The 20,851-nt window shown below is 36.2% G+C and overlaps 2 protein-coding genes across 2 annotated transcripts; both read left to right on the forward strand.

Moving 5' to 3' along the window:
* The first annotated feature begins 6,854 nt into the window (after window positions 1-6,854).
* LOC136255096 (von Willebrand factor-like) lies at window positions 6,855-11,377 on the forward strand. The gene is made up of 9 exons (XM_066047816.1): window positions 6,855-7,049; window positions 7,924-8,211; window positions 8,357-8,609; window positions 8,685-9,593; window positions 9,681-9,848; window positions 9,899-10,103; window positions 10,151-10,818; window positions 10,881-11,051; window positions 11,280-11,377. The coding sequence occupies exons 1-9, from the start codon at window positions 6,855-6,857 to the stop codon at window positions 11,375-11,377; spliced, it is 2,955 nt and encodes a 984-aa protein (XP_065903888.1).
* Window positions 11,343-20,625, forward strand: LOC136256170 (P-selectin-like). Its single transcript, XM_066049116.1, has 18 exons — window positions 11,343-11,465; window positions 11,780-11,971; window positions 12,352-12,549; window positions 12,742-12,933; window positions 13,197-13,388; window positions 14,015-14,206; window positions 14,956-15,147; window positions 16,000-16,191; window positions 16,420-16,609; window positions 16,816-17,009; window positions 17,225-17,425; window positions 17,812-18,012; window positions 18,123-18,314; window positions 18,749-18,946; window positions 19,062-19,247; window positions 19,828-20,016; window positions 20,158-20,283; window positions 20,334-20,625. The coding sequence occupies exons 1-18, from the start codon at window positions 11,459-11,461 to the stop codon at window positions 20,450-20,452; spliced, it is 3,153 nt and encodes a 1,050-aa protein (XP_065905188.1). The 5' UTR covers window positions 11,343-11,458; the 3' UTR covers window positions 20,453-20,625.
* The last annotated feature ends 226 nt before the right edge of the window (window positions 20,626-20,851 follow it).

The following is a 20,851-nucleotide window of genomic DNA, read 5'->3' on the forward strand; positions in this document are numbered from 1 at the left end:
AGTCCTGTGCCCTGTGGATACTGTACATCTCTTCCCGCAGAATATGGTCTAATAGGAATTTTCTCACAACTTTAACTATTTTATTCTATTATCCATCACTAAATCTGAATTTCTGCTACAATATCATGATACATAACTATATACACTTCATGCATGCTTGACGTTGTTATAAAGTTTGGAATAAAACATACGTATGAGTGACTAGATTAAAGTGTTAATGCCTTAATGGATAATGAATTATGACAGGTGCATAGCAGAAAATATTACACATACTGACAACATGTCAGAGAAAATTTGGTCTGTATTTTTTTACCTATGAGTGTAGCTATTACAAGTGCACTGGTGCAAAGTTTGAAATAAGATGAGTGATCTCACAAAAAAGCATATGAGAGAAATGACTTACATACCTGCAGTAGACAGCTACATATTGGGATTTTGCTAAAAGCAATGTAAAATAGAAGCATCGGTCAGACATGTTCATAAGCTTTGTAAAAATGTATAGACAATGTTTGCTTACGTATGTAGTTTGATTAAACGTCACAAACCAAGCAAACCATAACTATGGACATATGCAGATAGTAATGGTGATAATGGTGGTAATGCACATTTGCCCCCACATTATTACCTTAACTGTAATTGTGTGGGTGTAATAGTGTTAATCTTAATGGATCCTCAGTACCAGGATGTGTAACTTATTTCCACATATAATGTGCCAATATTGATGCTCTTAACTATATGTAGACAATACTCTAAAGTTTGCACATAAACGCACTTTGTTTTTTTTTGCGTTAAGAAATTTTGTTCATGCACCCTGTATCGCATTTATTTATTTATTTTTATTAAGGCTTTACGGCACATTCAAGTGTGAGGGTCTGTAGGACACCTGGTCCTACAGCCTGTTTAAAATTGTAAAAGTGTGTTTTGATTGTACAGCAGATTGTGCACACTACACACTAACCTAATATGTTGTAGGAATATCTTAACAACATCTGTTCATTTAAATCACACAGGGAAAGATTTCCTTGATTTGAAGAAAATAATTAATTTCAATAAGGACAGTAACAAGATACTATAAGTGTCTACAGCAGGAAGACATGTTCTAATAGCAGAGAGACACTTACATGGCTCATAAGTTTGATTGCTGTTTCTACGTATGTACTACAAACATCACAATTGTCAGACTCACAGAATCACTTGGTATAATTATGTAATCCATCTTTGTACAGCATTAGTGAAGGTAAACTACAAGATTTCTCATTTTGCAAAACCTATAAAATACCTTGTACTATCACAAACCCAGCCTGTCTGGGAGTGGAGTATAGGAGTCCTAACTAGCCTAAAAAGAAAAATTTAAATGATGTTTAATGTACATGACAGCTCAATGCGAATTAAAGCAGTGTTAACGATATATCAATACTTTCTATATAGATTAATAGGAACAACCAGCTTATCAACAGTGACACCAGGTGAAGTGCACGTGGAATATGAATCCTGATGAATAAAAGTATTATATCTTTAAACATAAAAAATAATGCACATCAAAGATATTTAATTACAGATCAATTACTGTCTTGTGGTTGATTACTGCTAATCAACAACAAGCATACATGGCTATATATTCTGCCAGCTAAAGTACCAGTATTCATCATTGCGATTATTATCTTTTAATGTTTTATGTATTCAACAGTGTTGTTCTATACAGTTATGAAACACATGCACAATATAATCTTATAGTCTTTGCATCAATGTACTACATAGAGTAAGTTTTCATAATAAATAAAGTTTTATAACCTATGAGTCTTTTTGTTAACTCAATGTCTTCAAAATTTGAAATTCACTACTTTCATGCGATTCCAAGATCGTATAGGTATGGCTATGTAGAAGTCCTGACTTCCTAGTGGGTTAGCTAGCACTTACGATGATAAAATTATTGAATATCAAGTGACTTCCTGTGCCCTGTAGATACTTACACCTCTTCCTACAAAGTATGGTCTAATAAGAAATTTCTCCCAACTTATATTTACATTAAATTAAAAATGTCTAAATTGTGGTACTGTATATTTCATGCATGCTTGTTATATTTATGACAAGCTTTGAATAATATATATGTATATATATATAATGCAAGCATATTCAATATTGCCTATGAGTAGAAAACTAAGGTGATAAAGAAGAGACACGCCTATCAGAGTATGTAAGACATACTATCCATACTTTGTTATGAGTAGTGGTGTGTTAATGTGTATTTGCCTACACGTTAATATTTACTTAACTATTGATGGCTTGTCTGTCACATTTTGGAAGAAAGTATACACTTCAAAGATATCTTTCACCCACGTGTATCAGTGTATGGTATCATTAACACTTGACCTCAAAGCTGTTGATTTGATGATTTGAAAAATTAATGTTACGTAAGTGATAATGGATACATAATGGATTATAAGTGTATACCAGAAAATATTACTCATACCGTTAGTTACTACGTCAGAAAAGTTAAGCTACATTTTATTTGTCAGATTAATTTCATTATAATACTATCATATACAAACGTAGCTACATACTAGGCTAGGCCATAACAGTGCTAGCACATCCATAATACATGCATAATGTTTGCACAAATCCTGGTTATAATCTCTGTTCTTTTTAATGATGGTCATACTTGATAAGTTCTTACCCAATGATCTTTATGAGTGTTATCTTTTACTGATGTGTGTGTGTATTACGCATGTAATGTAACTAAATTGAGCAATCATACATAAGCCTCTCCTTTATTATTAAATCTTGATATATTATGAAATGACCTAAACTTATCAGACAGTAGACAGTTGCACATTTGGGCTTTGCCTAAGGCAATGATGCATCAGCGGTCAATTACTTAAACGTTGGTGATCTGACAAAACAAATACTGTCTACATTTCAATAAGCTTATAAACATTTGCAGGCAATAATGGATGTTAATGGTGATAATGCACGTTTGCCCACACATCATTATTAGCATACTAAATATGTGGGTGGCTATTGTCTAATCTCCAATATACATACAATACCAGGGTTTAAAAGATGACAAATTAAAGTAAGAAGAATGTGTGGTACAATGGTATCTGAGGATAGCAGATCCACAAAGGTCATAATCAATTTACATGGTTGTGTTATCTTAATGAATTTCATGATTCGTATAGATATTTGCATCTTCTGCAAACTTGAGTCTATAGGGGAACCTCTCTTAACAAACTCCCTACATTAAAAACACAATATCATGCATGCAGTACAGTAGTACTGTATATTAGGGATCATGGAGAGTCATTGGAGACTACACTTTCTCACAACAGTAGCAATTTTAAACAGGTTGTTGTACCGGGAGTCCTACAGATCTTCAGCACTTGTACTGTAAAGTCTTAATTAATAAATAATTTTTTTTTAAAACAGCTTCATGGTACTTTGGCTGTATTAGTGAAGTAGAGTCAAGCTCAAAAGTATCTTCAGAGTGCCAAGCTAAAAATGCTTCCAATTTTAGTAATGACTAACTAAATGCCTGCCAGTCTGCCTGATGCCTTTGAAACATTATAGCCACTTCCATTTTTTCAGTTATACATGAGACTATTTTTATGATAAGTCTGGAATTATTCATTCTTTTGATGTAATAAATTATGCGCAAATTTACCAGTTGTGATTATATTATAAATAAAGTAAACAAGCAAACTCCATAAATTTTAAGGATCATAGAAATAGAAATAAGTGAAAGAGGGGAAGTCACCTACACCTATAGATATACTAGTGGACATTTAATAGTCATCAAGATAGACTGAAGTAGAAATTAAATGTCCACTAGGCACTAGTATACCTGCAGGAGTAGGAGACTTCCACTGCTATGAAACTCTTGTATAACCTTCAGAAATAGGACAAAGTTTTTGGCCCCAAAGAGTCTACAATAGCTCCATACATATTTACATCTGAAAGAGGAAAATCTCAGCAAATACATAGAACTAAAATTCTGAGTCCCAGAGTGTCTATCATAGACAGGTTCATTGTACATAATGACTTGTGTAACAAATGAAATGATGCTGATCAGACAAAACAAACACTTCCTACATTACTTATAACCATTTGCAGGATAGTAATGGGAGTTAATGCCAATAATGGAACATTTTCCCACACACATATACTGTAATACAATTTATGTGGGTGGTTATTGTTTGGGTGTTAGTTGAGTGATTAGCAAATCTTGACAGATCTAAAGTGACATGATGTCACTTTAATCTATACGTCTGTAATTGTATTACATCTAAAGATAATTATGTGCTTGTAAACTGATATAATCATAGAACTGTTTTAAAAGCCGAAGATAACATAATGACAATGTACATTGAGATTTTAAACATACTGCATTTATTTATTTGTATATTAAGGCTTTACAGCACAGGTGTGTATGACACCTGGTTCTACTGCTTGTTTAAAGATGTTATATAAGTGTGTTTGAAAAGGTGCAGAAAGGAGAAAAAATCCATGGGCAGCCTCAAACCTGCAGCTATCCGGTTTATGCTCGAACGCTTACATGAGTCTGCCAGGTGGTCAGGATGTTTTCTCCTTGTCAATTTCATGTATATGTATCCATAGGAACTCTCTAGAGAATGACTTATTATCTCAAAGTACCTCATGTGGAACCAAATGGACATTATAATTATTTTTATATTCTCTATGTTTACATACTACAGTTGGAGTATTTTGCCACTTGTGTATGTCTGTGACCAAATATACACTGTATGTGTTCACTGCACAACACCTGTTCACTTAAAACTTGTATAACAGGGAAGACTTATGCAGCTTGATTTGAAGGGGCAAGACCTTTGGATGATAACAGCATACAATGTACATTTTGTAGATTATCAAAGTACTTCCTCAGTCAGTAGTAAACTATTAATGGATTATTCATTGCTTGAAGGAAATCGTACACTTCCAATAGTAAAGTTACACTGACCCATGTACATGAGAATGTACATTGTCCATTTGTATGTACACCCTGTGTGTATGTGCATACAAGACAAATACTGTACAGTAATAAATATAAGCTACTTAAATGACTTCCTATTGTCAGCACAACAGGAAGAGATGTTTTTCATAACAGAAAGACACTTGTATAGATCATAACTTGGCCATGCATATATTAGAATGTCACATACTTACTCAGGAGAACCAACAATAATATACATGTCGTCTTGCTCCAAACCTGTATGATAAAAAGTCAGTTTTAATACAATCAGCACTTTGCAAACAGTGCTTTCAGAGGAACAGCCAATAGCTAAATGTTAACTTACATGAAATACATGCAGAGACACCACATGCAGAGACACCACTGCAGTCTAAGTGATGTATACATAGAGCATGTATACATAGCAAGTATACATCTTGACAGTGAGAGTAAAATTGTAATCTTTACCAAAAAATATTATAATAATAGTCATTATGGCATATAAATTGCAAATGATGTCACAAGTATTTGAATGCAAGTCAGTCACTATCGTGCAGTTGATTAGTGCTAATTAACCTCAAGCGTATGTGGAATATTTTGTGATATGAGTGTCAGTATCTTGTTAAGTCCCACACACATGTAGTTGCTACTATATGGTCTACATTTATGTATATATGTAGATTTAATCATTGAATGTAATTGTATGCACCTACAGTACCATATGTATCACTTTGTTGACTCAGAATTCAAATTGGTGAAACTAACTAATGTGAAGTGTTTCAGTGTATGCACTACCAGGATTCACAACTTAGTTGGAATTAACATTACTGCAGCAATTCTTGGCCACCACCCTTTGTTATCACATTTTTTCAAGATGGCTGTACTCTTTTTACGGTTTGACTGTACTGTTTTGGATACATTTAGGACACTAAAATATTAAGCAGTCTATAAAGTAAGTATCATACCATCAATATAGTGTATTTACGCCATTAGTCTACACATTAATATAATTAATAATATAATTGTTCTCACAGTATAGCATGCCAGCACACTTAATTAAGTTTGGAATAATACAAGATGTTGAGACTGATTGTACACAAGTAAATGTGTATAATAATATCCTATACTTATATACATACCAGAGGAAAATTGGACTGTTAAATTTAGCCTAAGGTGATGTACGTGAGACACACATGTCAGTTCACACTGCGGTCAATTCTTTTACTGTGTAATGGTGTGCTAATGGTGATAATGCAATTGACCATAAAGCTACATAACATGTGGGCGTTCATTACCTAATGGGTGTAGTGGTTTTAATTGATCATTTTTGAATCAGCAACACTAGCTATAGCTATAATGTTTAAACTACACATAGCTATGTACTTGTGAACCTATCTACAGCCTACATTGAAGTTGCAAATTAGGCTCATTATTACAATAAAAAGAGCCTGATGTGTGGCATATTTACTCCCTACTTAGCTACGCCAGTATTGCACACACACACACACACAACACACACACACAACACACACACACAACACACACACACAACACACACACACAAACACTATAAAGACACTGAAAGCTCTAGCTTCTTAGTATAATAGCTCAATAGACTGCAGTGTTAGATTAATATCGCACAATCTAACACCTCCTTTGAAGATATTAAAGGGGGCGCGTAAAATAAGTCTAAGTCATGGTGCTACGATATGTTTCGTCATGTTGCGTCATATTACGTATCATGAATATGCATATGCGTGGGTCAAAGCATAAACAAAAGCAAAGGTCGACAACCGTATTTCCCCGTTTTATGCATCACATTGAATATAAAAAGGGTGGAATTCAGAGGAGAGTATCAGTTAGCTACTTGCTTGGACAATCTTGCAACATGAAGATTAACAAAGCGAGCAGTGTTATTGTTTTGCTATACCTGTTACACCACACTGTGTGCGTTCCTATTGACCAATTTTTAAAGTTGGGAACGCAAACTAGCACGAGGCTTGGAGACAACGTGGATTCAGACTGTGGTAATTCTATTGATGGTGGATTTCGTGTATGCGGCAGGCTATATGCTGGATTGTGTGTAAGTCAGTCACAGTTTGCTAGCTAGTACGTATACGTAGCCGGCACATAGAGCCAAGATAATTAGCCACAGCTAAGGTCAAGGTAGCATGAAAATGCAAGAACAGTCAGCATCATTGATGGCTACTAGTGTATCGCATCAACAACTTAGGCACTGCTGGGAAAGCACACTAGCTACTGCTTCTGTTTAAATTAAGGTTGTTGATCTCAGATTTTACAAGCAAAATGTTCCTAGCATCTCTTTGATATTCTATGGCTATACACTTGCTGTTGTCTCTGCTGCTACAACCGCTGTTGCTTGCTTACTTGCTGCTGTTGCTGTTGCTGACTGCTGTTGTTGGCTGCTGCTGCTCTGCTGCTGCTGACTGCTGTTGTTGGCTGCTGCTGCTGACTGCTGTTGTTGGCTGCTGCTGCTGACTGCTGTTGTTGGCTGCTGCTGCTGACTGCTGTTGTTGGCTGCTGCTGCTGACTGCTGTTGTTGGCTGCTGCTGCTGACTGCTGTTGTTGGCTGCTGCTGCTGACTGCTGTTGTTGGCTGCTGCTGCTGCTGCTGCTGCTGCTGCTGCTGCTGCTGCTGCTGCTGCTGCTGCTGCTGCTGCTGCTGCTGCTGCTGCTGCTGCTGCTGCTGCTGCTGCTGCTGCTGCTGCTGCTGCTACTGCTGCTGCTGCTGCTGCTGCTGCTGCTGCTATAGCTGTCTACAACAGAAAATTAATACTGGCAGCACTAGAAAGAATCAAGACATATCATCAAATCTTAATTTTTGTCTTGCTTTAGTCATGATCACTAATCTGACATTCTGACTGTGTATGTATTATACCTGATAAATTTGCAGAATAATGTGTAGTAGTAAAGTTGTCCATTACATGTGTGTTGCAGGTACTAAGAGATGGTGGAATATCACTGTTTAGGAACTTTGAAGACCCAATTCCATATATGTCAAATCCATTTCCATTGGGGTTTGGCTACATACTGATTGCTCCATTCTGGGCTGATATTGGTAACATGGGAGACATTGAGTCTGGTAAAACTGATGATCCAACTCTACGTACACAAGCTGATGACAGTGTAAAAGCTGCTTTTCCACTGCGGCCGGTATTTAAATCTACTGAGCTATTTGTTGCAACCTGGGAGAATGTTGTGGCTAGTGGGGGTGACAATGCTCAGGTACACATAATTATGATTTGCTTTCTTACTAATACTAATACATATACCGACAATGTGATTCTTACAACAGAGACAACCTTAACTTGTGCATATGTATATGTATGTATGTAGTTATATTACTTTCAAAACTGTTGTTTGACAATAGACCAACACTTTTCAAGCAATAATTGCTACAAATGGAGAAGAAACATGTGTGATATACAACTATTTGGATGATGGCATTCAGTGGGGTACAAGTAATGGACATCATGCTCAAGTTGGAATTAGTGTTGACGATGAGGCTATAACCCATGCAGCTTCTGGCACAGCAGACATTGTCAACATTGAGGGTGAAAGTAACCTTGGCACACCAGGAAAATATGTTTATTGCATTCATGATACAAAAGAAGAGCCTGTCAGTAAGTAAATTATTATCCTTTCTTGTATGAATGTCCTATGATATAATATTGCATTGTTTCCTCTTTTAATTACAGCTTGCACTAATAATGGAATTGAATATCAAATTGGGGAGCAAGTACTAACACAGTGTGATAGTAAATGTACATGCCAAAATGATGGACAATTTACGTGTGAACCACTTGTTTGTCCTTCCATCAATGGACCAGCCTGTGCTGCTAGTGGTGATCCTCACTATACCAGCTTTGATGTGCGCCGTTTTAACTTTATGGGAGAGTGTGAATATGTTATGGCTCAATCTTGTGGAAGCACTGACTTTGTAATATCAGCTAATAATGATGCATGTGGATCTAGATCTGGAATATCCTGTGTTAGAGGTGTAAGGATTAAGGTGGAGGGTAGCACACCTAGGGAAATTTATATTGGCCAGAGATCTCATCTAACCCTTGATGGTGTATCGCAATCATCCAGTGATCAGACTTACCCATCAGATACTAGCATTGTCGTACGACGCACTGGTGGACGTATTCATGTGACTCTTAGGGAACATGGTCTCTATGTGTATTATGATGGAAATCACTTTTTACGTATACAAGTGTCAACTGAGTTAAAAGGAAAGGGGACACTTTGTGGGCTATGTGGAAACTACAATGGTGATGCCAATGATGATCCCACTTCATCCACAGCTCTGAGTTGTCCTGGAGGGCTACTGGCAAAGCGAAATGCTGGTTCTTTACCCACTTGTGACAATAGTGCCAATACTGTGGCAGAAGCACGGGAAAGATGTGGTGTAATGAGGCAGAGTGTTTTCAGTGCCTGTAATGCTGTAGTAGATCCATCTCCTTATATTGATGATTGTGAATTTGATTACTGTTGTAGTGATTCTGCTGAGCGTGAACAATTTATTTGTGATGCCCTGTCTGGCTATGCTAGTGTTTGTGCTGATAGTGGAGTCCAGCCATCTAACTGGCGAGCTGAGTTTTGTCGTAAGTTGAACTGAAATTCAAAAAAATGCTGTTGCTATGCACAAATAGCTATGCACAAATCAATTGCCTGCTCTGTTTTCTCTTTAGCAATTGATTGTCCAGAAGGAATGGTCTTCCAACAGTGTGGTCCATTCTGCCCCCAAACATGTGACAACATGAATGTGATTTGTGAAGGGAGATGCGCTGAGGGTTGTTTCTGTCCTGTTGGGCAGTTCTTACTTGATGGAAAGTGTGTAGATGCTCATGTTTGTACAGGTAAAATGCCATGCATGTTTGGCTGTGATATTTATAAATATTAATTACAGCTTGTGAATACAATGGTGTGCTGGTTGAAGATGGTCAGCAGATACAGCCAAATTGTTCTTCAAAGTGCACTTGCCATAATCGCAAGTTTGAATGTGAAGCACAAGCTTGTTTACTTGATGGACCAACATGCTATATGCCGCCGGTGACCCTCACTACCAAACATTTGACCTTCGTAATTTTGACTTCCAAGGAAATTGTGAATATGTTCTCTCTACTCCATGTGACAGTGATGAGTTTAGTGTTGTTGTTAGAAATGAACTGCATAATGAATTGGTATCTTGCACTGATCAAGTGACTGTTACTGGTGGAGGTCACACAATAGTACTAGGTAGAGGTAATGGAGGAACGATCACCATTGATGGTGTCCTACAGCCTAATGATGGTGACAGAGTGATAGTAGAAAATGATGATGTGCAAGTTCTACGAACTGGAGGACACCCCAATGTGCTTTTCCCAGTGCATGGAGTTAGAGTGTTTTATGATGGTTTATATCGTGTGGAGGTCACAGTATCCAAAAAATGGCAGGACAGACTATGTGGCTTATGTGGAAACTACAATGGCAATCCAAGTGATGACCTTAAGGATAGAGAAGGTAACATCTTGCGAAGACCAAATGATTTTGGCAACAGCTGGATTGTTGGTAATACAACTGGTTGTGTTGCTCCAGAAGAAGAATTCTGTGATCGCAATCTTGTAGAAGCTGCAAATGCTAGATGTGCAGCCCTCTCTGAAAAGTATTTTGAGCCTTGTAATGGAGTAATAAGTCCACGATTCTTTCAAAGAAACTGTGTCAATGATCTCTGCTTTTGTAATGAGGACGATCGAGAGAAATGTTACTGTGAGAGTTTAGCTACTTATGCTGCTGCTTGTGCTGCTGCTGGTGTAGCTCTTCCTGACTGGAGAGCATTTTATAACTGTCGTAAGTACACAAATATGTATAGGAACACTGTATGTATACTGTATTTCATTGATCTCCTGTAGCTGTTAACTGTCCTGCAAATATGTTGTTTAAGCCATGTGGTTCCATCTGCCCTCAAACTTGTGATAACATCAACAAGTCATGCATTAGTGGGTGTGCTGAAGGATGTTTCTGCCCTGAGGGACAAATAGTCAATGACGATGGAGCCTGTGCAGATCCTTCAACTTGTCCAGGTTAACTATTGTGCTAGTTTTATTACTGTATATTAATAGTGATTGTTACATGTACAGTATACTGTTGTGTACTACAATAAGATAAGAATACATAATATATTAGCCTGATTTAGCCATGACCATGCACATTTCTGATTATTATCATAAATGCATACACGAGTATATCTGTGAAAGTTTTATTTTCTAATTACACTGTATAACGTACCACATCTGTATTTTATTATGTAGTTCCCTGTCCATTGCTCAATGCTCCTGATAATGGAGCAATTGATTGTACCCTAAGACGTGACAGCCCATTTACTGGAGACACTTGTACCTTCTCATGAGATGATGATTATGTACTAAGTGGCAGTGCCAGTAGGTCATGTCAGATTGATGGAACGTGGAGTGGTACACAAGCTTCCTGCATGAAAGGTGGGTAATGAATGATCATGATATTAGGCTGATAGTAAACTAAATAAATATGTATACAAAGGTTCCACATATATATTCTAATTGTGGTGATTCACATCTACAAATTGGAGATGTGTCTTTGCTATAAATTTGATCATAAGTGAACTACATTGCTACAAAAGGAAACATGGGGCTATTTTTATATATTAAAACAAAATCATGTTTATTTTAAGGTTAAAGAATTGGGTGTGTAAGAAGACCTGCATGGCCTCCTTTACATGTTCAATCATATTATGTATATCACAGTAATGTATATAATAATTCTGTCTACACAGTGCCAGTATGCCCACCGCTTAGTGCTCCTGAAAATGGAGGTATTTCATGCACACTTGGAGATGATGGAGTTGCAAATGAAGGAGAAAGTTGTACATTCTCATGTGATGATGGTTATAAGCTGAATGGACCTGCCAAAAGGGTGTGTCAGAAAGATCAATCCTGGAATTCAGTTCAACCAGTATGTACAAAAGGTAAATAATACATGAGCCTAGTTAACATCAAGAGCATGAATAATGAACAATATTTATTATGTTTATTTCGTATGTAATTCCAACACGCATTCAATATTGGTTTGATTTCAAAGATTCTGATTCAGCAAGTTCCTAGTGGATAATAATAAATGAAATAAGCAATTTTTCTAGGAAATAATGTTGACAATATCCCTCATTTCCAATTTTATACACCATGCACATGATGTTCGACCTCATCCTGTCCTATTGTATACGTATATCCTACCTAGCTAGTTACACTGCCAATAGCACAGAAAACAGCCAGATAATAGTTACATTGTAGTTACTAGAGTTTTTTTTTCTTTTTGATCACTATGTTGTTTACATCAGTTTACTTATAGTGATAAAATGTCCAGTACTTACTGCTCCTGATAATGGAGATATTGTTTGTTTTCTGGGAGGAGATGGCATTCCTACTCCTGGAAGGACTTGTACCTTCACATGTGATGATGGTTTTGATCTAAATGGTACTGCTGCCACAAGGATCTGTCAGAGTGATGGGAGATGGCATGGCACTGATGTGACATGCACCAAGAGAGGTATTAATGTCATTTGAACTGTTATCTCAACTGGTAATTTTGATTTTTTTAATAGTGTTACAGTAAAAATTACACATTTACAATGTAAAATAATTACTAGCAATTATGTATATACACTATCTACTATCTAGAAGTCACACATTTCCCACTTGTTAGTTTATACACACTTGTACACATGCATGGTTTTTACAGTTCCAACATGTCCACCACTTACTGCTCCTGATAATGGAGATATTGATTGTTCACTGGGAGATAATGGAGAAGCTAATCCTGGAGACACTTGTACCTTCACATGTGATGATGGTTATGAACTAGGAGGTAGTACCAGTAGAACATGTGGAGATGATGGGAGCTGGAGTGGTACTGACACTACTTGTACAAGAAGTAAGTATCATATTATTTTGATAAAAGCATTATTTAAGAGTAAGCACATACACAATTTATGCTCACAATTTACTTTTCAGTACTTAACTGAAAGCATTTTTTGTAGAGTAACAAAATGTACAGTATTTATATGTACTGATATAAATAAACATAATACACATATAATAACATCAACACAAACAACTACTATAATATAGTAATTATCTATTATGTTTAGTACTGATGGCTAACTGATGCTAAATATGTGATTCTGTTTCATTTAGTTCCAACATGTCCACCACTTACTGCTCCTGATAATGGAGATATTGATTGTTCACTGGGAGATGATGGAGAAGCTAATCCTGGAGACACTTGTACCTTCACATGTGATGATGGTTATGAACTAGGAGGTAGTACCAGTAGAACATGTGGAGATGATGGGAACTGGAGTGGTACTGACACTACTTGTACAAGAGGTATGCATTGTGTTATGGGTCAGTCTCACAAGACTATATGTACCACTTCAGTGCACCAATTTATAAGCTCATAATGATCAGGCTACATAAATTATGGTATTAGTATAGCGGTGTAGCCCCTAAAAGTTTGCCAAATTATGCAATTTTTCATAAATTCATGAAACTTTCCACATGTATAATATTCCTCATGACATGTACTTTTTAATATAATGCCATCACAGATTTGACCTTTGGTGACATTTATGGCCATTTTTGCCAAGAAATTTTATCATTTCTGTCTTCATCTCCCTGAGGCTTTAATTGACATGTTAAAACAAGGTACCAAAAGTTTTGAAGTTATTAGCTGCAAAGTTATCTGAGTGTATCTGCCCTTGGGGTGTAAATTATCTCAAAATTCATGGGTAATATAAATGTTCATAACTCTGAAATGAAATCACCTACATATTATCTTTGGCTGTTATTAGAAAGCTGATATATATATTGCGTACTAACTGTTATTCCTTTCCAAAACATGTTTTTAATGAGAAATTAAATGTATTACGATTTGATATGTGATATAATGTCCAACTACGTACAGTATGGGTAGCTGTGTTCACATTTACATTGGTACCTATTTTGACCTACAGTAGTTACATGTCCACCACTTACTGCTCCTGATAATGGAGATATTGATTGTTCACTGGGAGATGATGGAGAAGCTAATCCTGGAGACACTTGTACCTTCACATGTGATGGTGGTTATGAACTAGGAGGTAGTTCCAGTAGAACATGTGGAGATGATGGAAGCTGGAGTGGCACTGACACTACTTGTACAAGAAGTAAGTAAATTATTAGACAAAGCATTAATTGAGCTCCCCTATGCTATGGGCAGTGTTGGGAGTAACGGGTTACATAAGTAACGTGTTATGTAATATTATTACTTTTGCGGTAACTAAGCAGTATAACAAAATAAGCTATAAAAACAGGTAATATAACTCAAGTTACTTTTACGTACAAATGTAATGCATTACCTAAGTAATATAGTGACTGTAACGAGTCTAATATTACCTAATATTATTACTACGAGTAACGAAGTTACTAATCTTGTTAGTAATCCATTGTGTAATGCCTAGCCACAGCAAAGTAATGAAGCCTACTGAATGAAGCTTATTCACCAGCTTCTTACAAGATTTGCACATTGCCCAGCAATGCAATCATGTCACGTGATAAGGTGGTGGTTTCACACATGACAGCTTAAGGCTGTGGACGCAAAGTAATATAATATGTAATATTATTATATACTTTATTTTTTGGGTAATATGTAACTGTATCTAAATAGTTCTATCGCAAGTAATCTGTAATATATAACTAGTTACTTATAAAAAGTAACTGTCCCAACACTGGCAATGGATATGCCATGAGCACCTAGTATAGCCTTGTGATGTGCATACATACTGATGTTTATGTATAACATGGCACTCAGCAATGAACACACATGCAACAGCACAAGCAAACTAACTGCTAATTATATATGTACTTATTTGATTGCTGGTACCATTTGTGATTGTTTCATTTCATGTGTGCATAGTCCCCACATGTCCACCACTCACTGCTCCTGATAATGGAGATATTGACTGTTCATTGGGAGATAATGGAGAAGCTAATCCTGGAGACACTTGTACCTTCACATGTGATGATGGTTATGAACTAGGAGGTAGTACCAGTAGAACATGTGGAGATGATGGGAGATGGAGTGGTACTGACACTACTTGTACAAGAGGTATGCATGATGTTATGGCTCAGACACATGAGACTATATACCACTTTAGTGCACCGATTTATAATGATATAAATAATTGACTACTGCATGGGCTACATATAATATTAGTATACGACGTAGCCCTCGAAATTAGCCAAATTTCATAAAGCACAAAACTTTCCACATATATAATATTCCTCATGACATGTATTTTTGATAAAATGCCATTGCAGATTTGACTTTGGTGACCTTTATGGCCATTTTTGCCCAGAAATTTTATCATTTCTGTATTTATCTAAAACATTGTATCAAAGGTTTTGGAGTTGTGATTGCTTTTATTAGTTGCAAAATTATCTGAGTTTAACTGCTCTTGGGGAGGTAAATTATCTCCTATTAATTTCAAAATAAAAGGCTAAGTTGTTTCATTCAATAATATCTTTAATTTTATACCATGAGTTAATTAATTCCTCAAGGAGATAAAGACAGAAATGATAAAATTTCTGGGTTAACATGGCCATAAAGGTCACTTATGATCAAATCTGCAATGGCACTATATCAAACAAATTATGTCATGAGGAGTACTACTTACTGTATGTGGAAAAAGTTTCATGCTTTTATGAAAAAGTGCACAATTTTACATTGTGCCACAATACTATATAGTTTCCTTATGTTCAATACATATGTATAATGATCACCAAGGGTCTATTATTATAATGAGAAGCTTCTTACAAAATTACAATTATTAGAAAACTGATATATATATATATATATATATACGTATATATTATATTGCATACTGTGAATAAGATAAATGTCCAACTACGTATGGGTAGCTGTGTTCACATTTACATTGGTACGTATTTTGATCTACAGTAGTAACATGTCCACCACTTACCGCTCCTGATAATGGAGATATTGATTGTTCACTGGGAGGAGATGGAGAAGCTAATCCTGGAGACACTTGTACCTTCACATGTGATGATGGTTATGAACTAGGAGGTAGTACCAGTAGAACATGTGGAGATGATGGGAGCTGGAGTGGTACTGACACTACTTGTACAAGAAGTAAGTAATATAGACCAAAGTATTAATTGAGCTTCCCTAAGCTATGGGTATACCATGAGTACCTAATATTATAGCTTTGTGATGTGCATACATACTGATGTTTGTGTATAACATGGCACTCAGCAATAAACACACATGAAACAGCATAAGCAAACTAACTGCTAGTTATGTATGTACTTATTTGATTGCTGGTACCATTTGTGATTGTTTCATTCTATTTATGCATAGTCCCCACATGTCCACCACTCACTACTCCTGATAATGGAGATGTTGATTGTTCACTGGGAGATGATGGAGAAGCTAATCCTGGAGACACTTGTACCTACTCATGTGATGATGGTTATGACCTTAGTGGTAGTACAACTAGGGCCTGTCAGGATGATGGCACTTGGAGTGGGACAGAGGCTGTGTGCTCAAGAGTACGTAATATGACTAGCATTGACTGCTACTCTAACACTCAGTGTGCTGCTCATGCATTTTGCCATATATACTATGTTTCAAAAACTTGGTATTTATATTTATTATATGAACACTACAATTATGTTATTAATGTTATACAATTCATTCTAAAAACTGATGTGATGTATTAATAAAATACTGTCAGCAAATTTTTAATAAACCCTTAGAAATTACATGTCCACCACTCACTGCTCCTGACAATGGAGGTATTGACTGTTCACTGGGAGATGATGGAGTTCCACATGAAGGAGACACCTGTAGTTTCACATGTGATGATGGCTATGACCTAACTGGTAGTGATATTAGGACCTGTCAGAATGATGGGATGTGGAGTGGTACAGAGGCCATGTGCAACAGAGGTACTGTAAAGTACGTACAATATATAACATTACCAACACTGACTAATAAAGTTTTATTTTAAAATCAGGCAGTTGACACAAATAATGTATATAAACATATCCAAGTACAGGTGTATCCAATTACTGCATGTCTATACAAATGCACTGTGGTACTACAAGAATATTGTGTACAAGCATACAAACATATGATTTTGTTTAACTATTCACTTCTCTAGTTACTGTACAACCTGTATGCCCACTACTCACTGCTCCTAATGATGGAATCGTTGATTGTTCACTGGGAGATGATGGAGTAGTTAGCGAGGGAGATTCTTGCACTGTCATGTGTAACACAGGTTTTGAGTTACAAGGCAGCACATCTAGGACCTGTCAGGCTGATGGGACCTGGAGTGGTACTGAAACAAAGTGTGAAGAAGGTATGAATCACCCATATGGATGCATGTAAAAATTAGAAATTTCATGTTTAGTGAGTTGCTAATAAGAGCATGGCACAGTTTTAAATAATTTTCTTATAATTTATAATAAGGTATTGAGAGTGGCTTACAATCATTAACAAAATTAATAGATTTAGTTTGTTATTTGATCATTAAATATTTTAGGTGTCAAATATGCCTATATGGTTGATTTTCCGAAATTCCATCTCATATTTTAATTATAAAAATGCACTCAAACCACTTTTCACTAATTTTGGTTGACACTTATAAAGTAATCATCTTACATAAGCATACAATCATTAATTTGCCTTACTTGATTCACTTTAATTTCATGTAGCTATGTATTACTTTGCTCTTCCATTATGTAGTTACCCAATGTCCATCACTTGATGCTCCCAACAATGGAGCAATAGATTGTTCTGTGGGGGAAGATGGAGTTCCTAGCATTGGTGACAAATGTACCTTCACATGTGATGATGGCTATGAATTACAAGGAAAGAAAACTAGAAACTGTCGACTTCGCCGTCGTAATGGAAAATGGAGTGGCAGTGATGTAAAGTGCAATAAAGGTAAATACATTACATTAATTCTTAATTACATTTCATAATTCAATTAATTATTTGAATTACATAATTCTATAATGTTGACTTTGTACTGTACATGTTTTATATGTTTACAGTAAAATCGTGTCCACCACTTACTGCTCCTGACAATGGAAAGATTGACTGCTCACTTGGAAATGATGGACTACCAACTCCTCAAGACAAATGTACAGCTTCATGCAATAATGGTTTTGTCCTGAGTGGTACTACCACCAGGAGATGTAAGGCTGATGAAACATGGACCGGAAGTGATGCAGTGTGTACTGCAGGTAAATACAGGGTGAACATGCACCATATATTGATAACTGGTGGTGGGCATATGGTAGTCAGAGAGAACAGGAGGTATAAGACTAACACTAGAGAGATTTTTAAGTACATCTTGAGTATTAATGAGGTTCTACTTGATTGCTGCATATTATAAATCTAACACACAATTAGCTGGTTGCCAGCCTGTATTTTATTTGTAGTTTTGTATTCAGAATAATGTATGGTCAGTTAGCTAGCTATGCATTTATGAACACATACAGTATTGCAGTAAGCATGTAGCTCTAGCATGGCAAAGACTGGAACTAGGTCAATTGGTCAATTCAATTAATACTTGCTGTAGGTATTTAGAGGTGTATTAATTATATGAAAACATTACAGTGAATAAACAATCTGTTTACATTGTTACCCCATCATCTTCTGTTTGTGGTCACTTTAGTTGATGGAGTCACATGTGAACCACTTACTGCACCTGATAATGGAATGATTGATTGTTCACTGGGAGGAGATGGAGTTCCCAACGAAGGGGAGACCTGCAAATTCTCATGCAATGATGGCTTTGAGTTGGAGGGTAGTACCAGTAGGAAGTGTAGAAGTAGTGGTAACTGGAATGGTAAAGATGCAACGTGCATTGGAGGTATGCAACATAATCATCAATTCAATGACATATTAAAAGAATATAAAACGATTACATTTCACTGTATATAACAAGTAACTATATACTCTTGAAATGCTACATGCTTTGTACACAGGAACATGTCCACTACTAAGTGCTCCTGATAATGGACAAGTTTCATGTTCACTGGGAGATGATGGAGAAGCCAATAATGGTGATTCTTGTGACTTCACCTGTGATGGTGGTCTTGTACTACATGGTAGTGCTTCAAGGAGTTGCACTGGTGGAATTTGGAGTGGTGATGAGTCACTCTGTGTACCAGGTCTGGGTTTGTGTAAATATCAGTGTTTTTATATAGTGAAATCACTAAAGTGCTTCCAGCATATCAACACCAGTATTGTTAACATAACCTGCATGTTGCCATGTATCATTAATAATTGTTTTACTGATATAGAATGCACATTATGAGTGCACCAAAGTATTTTCTTCTTTCATTATGTGTGTATGTCAGTATGTGTGTATAAAAAGCTTGCTTCCAGTCATTAAATAATCATTCATGCATGATCAGCATGAATCTTTCATTGCTCAATAATGAAAACTATATACACAGCTGACATTACCATAATAACCAAAATAAAAAATTTGCGGATTTGCAAACACTTCTAAACTGTATTATATTATATGGAGGGCTAGAATCAAAGTTTTGTTAGTAACCCCCAAAACCACAAAATCAGCAAAAAAAATTTAGGCTATACAGTAATTGGTATAATGCTGAAGCTGATCAAAGCCCATCTTAAGTAACTGTTTATATAACATGCTTTTAATTAAATACAAGTTGCTTAGTAAAGACCACTAAAAACGTTACATAAAATTTATACTGTTTGCTATAACTGCTTTACTAGATGGTGCATGTCCTCCACTTCCTGCTCCTGATAATGGAATGATTGGCTGTTCACTGGGAGATGATGGAGTTGCTACTGAAGGAGACTCTTGCAGTTTTTCATGTGATGGTACATATGTACTTCGTGGCAGCAGCAGTAGGGCCTGTCAAAATGATGGGACCTGGGATGGCACTGAGGCTGACTGTTTAAGTGAGTTGTATATGTGGGATAAACTAACATCACAGCATGACTCATTGCAATATTATCTAGCTCTGTGCATACATATACAATTGCATGCATAATACATTCATCATGCATGTAGATAGATTTATTGTGTATAACTAACTATAGGCTGCAATGAGGTACAAAGCATTGCTACTGATCTTGAAACAACAAGTGACACTGCAACAATCACATTTACTGCACATGCAGATGCCTCCTTTACTTGCAGGCTGGACAGAGAAGCTAAAGTAGATTGTGAGTACAGTAACACTGAGCTGTACTGTCCACTAATTAATATTATATAGGTACAAGTCCTCATACCTATACAGGACTGAGCAAGGGGAAGCATAAGATTGTCGTGGTTTCTAAATGTCCTGGTGAAAGGACAGGAATTAATGCTAAAGTGGACTTTAGGATCCTTTAATCTGGGAACGAAGCTTTTGGACTGATATGACATTGACACACATACAAACTTAACCATATATACACATATTTTTTCTTTGTGTTTTTGGTTAGTTAAATACATTCCTATTATGCAAGTTGGTATTTGTATGCTTTCATTTGGTTTCTATTATTAAAACAATATTATTACTTATACTGCAGTATGTAAATGATACACAAAAGTATAAACATAGTACATAATATTATATAGCCCGCAGGTAGGATTTTCCTGTGGATGGATTAGGGAGGTGACTGCTATGATACGTAGCTAGCTACACTTGTCTAAATTCATGACCATATTATTTCACAGTTGAAATAGCTGCCAGGCTAGTTAGTCTAGGCTGTGTCAGGAGTGTTGATTTTTGTGAAGTGGCAAAGCCAG

The sequence above is a fragment of the Dysidea avara genome, chromosome 5 (genome assembly GCF_963678975.1).
Source record: "Dysidea avara chromosome 5, odDysAvar1.4, whole genome shotgun sequence".
Lineage (NCBI taxonomy): Eukaryota > Metazoa > Porifera > Demospongiae > Dictyoceratida > Dysideidae > Dysidea > Dysidea avara.

Coding starts and splice junctions, on each gene's coding strand:
- LOC136255096 (XM_066047816.1), top strand. CDS start 6,855: ATGAAGATTAACAAAGCGAGCAGTGTTATTGTTTTGCTATACCTGTTA. Junction 8,610..8,684: donor TACAAAAGAAGAGCCTGTCA/GTAAGTAAATTA, acceptor TTTTAATTACAG/CTTGCACTAATAATGGAATT. Junction 10,104..10,150: donor TCCAAGGAAATTGTGAATAT/GTTCTCTCTACT, acceptor TGTTGTTGTTAG/AAATGAACTGCATAATGAAT.
- LOC136256170 (XM_066049116.1), top strand. Junction 18,013..18,122: donor TGATGTAAAGTGCAATAAAG/GTAAATACATTA, acceptor ATATGTTTACAG/TAAAATCGTGTCCACCACTT. Junction 18,315..18,748: donor TGATGCAGTGTGTACTGCAG/GTAAATACAGGG, acceptor TGGTCACTTTAG/TTGATGGAGTCACATGTGAA.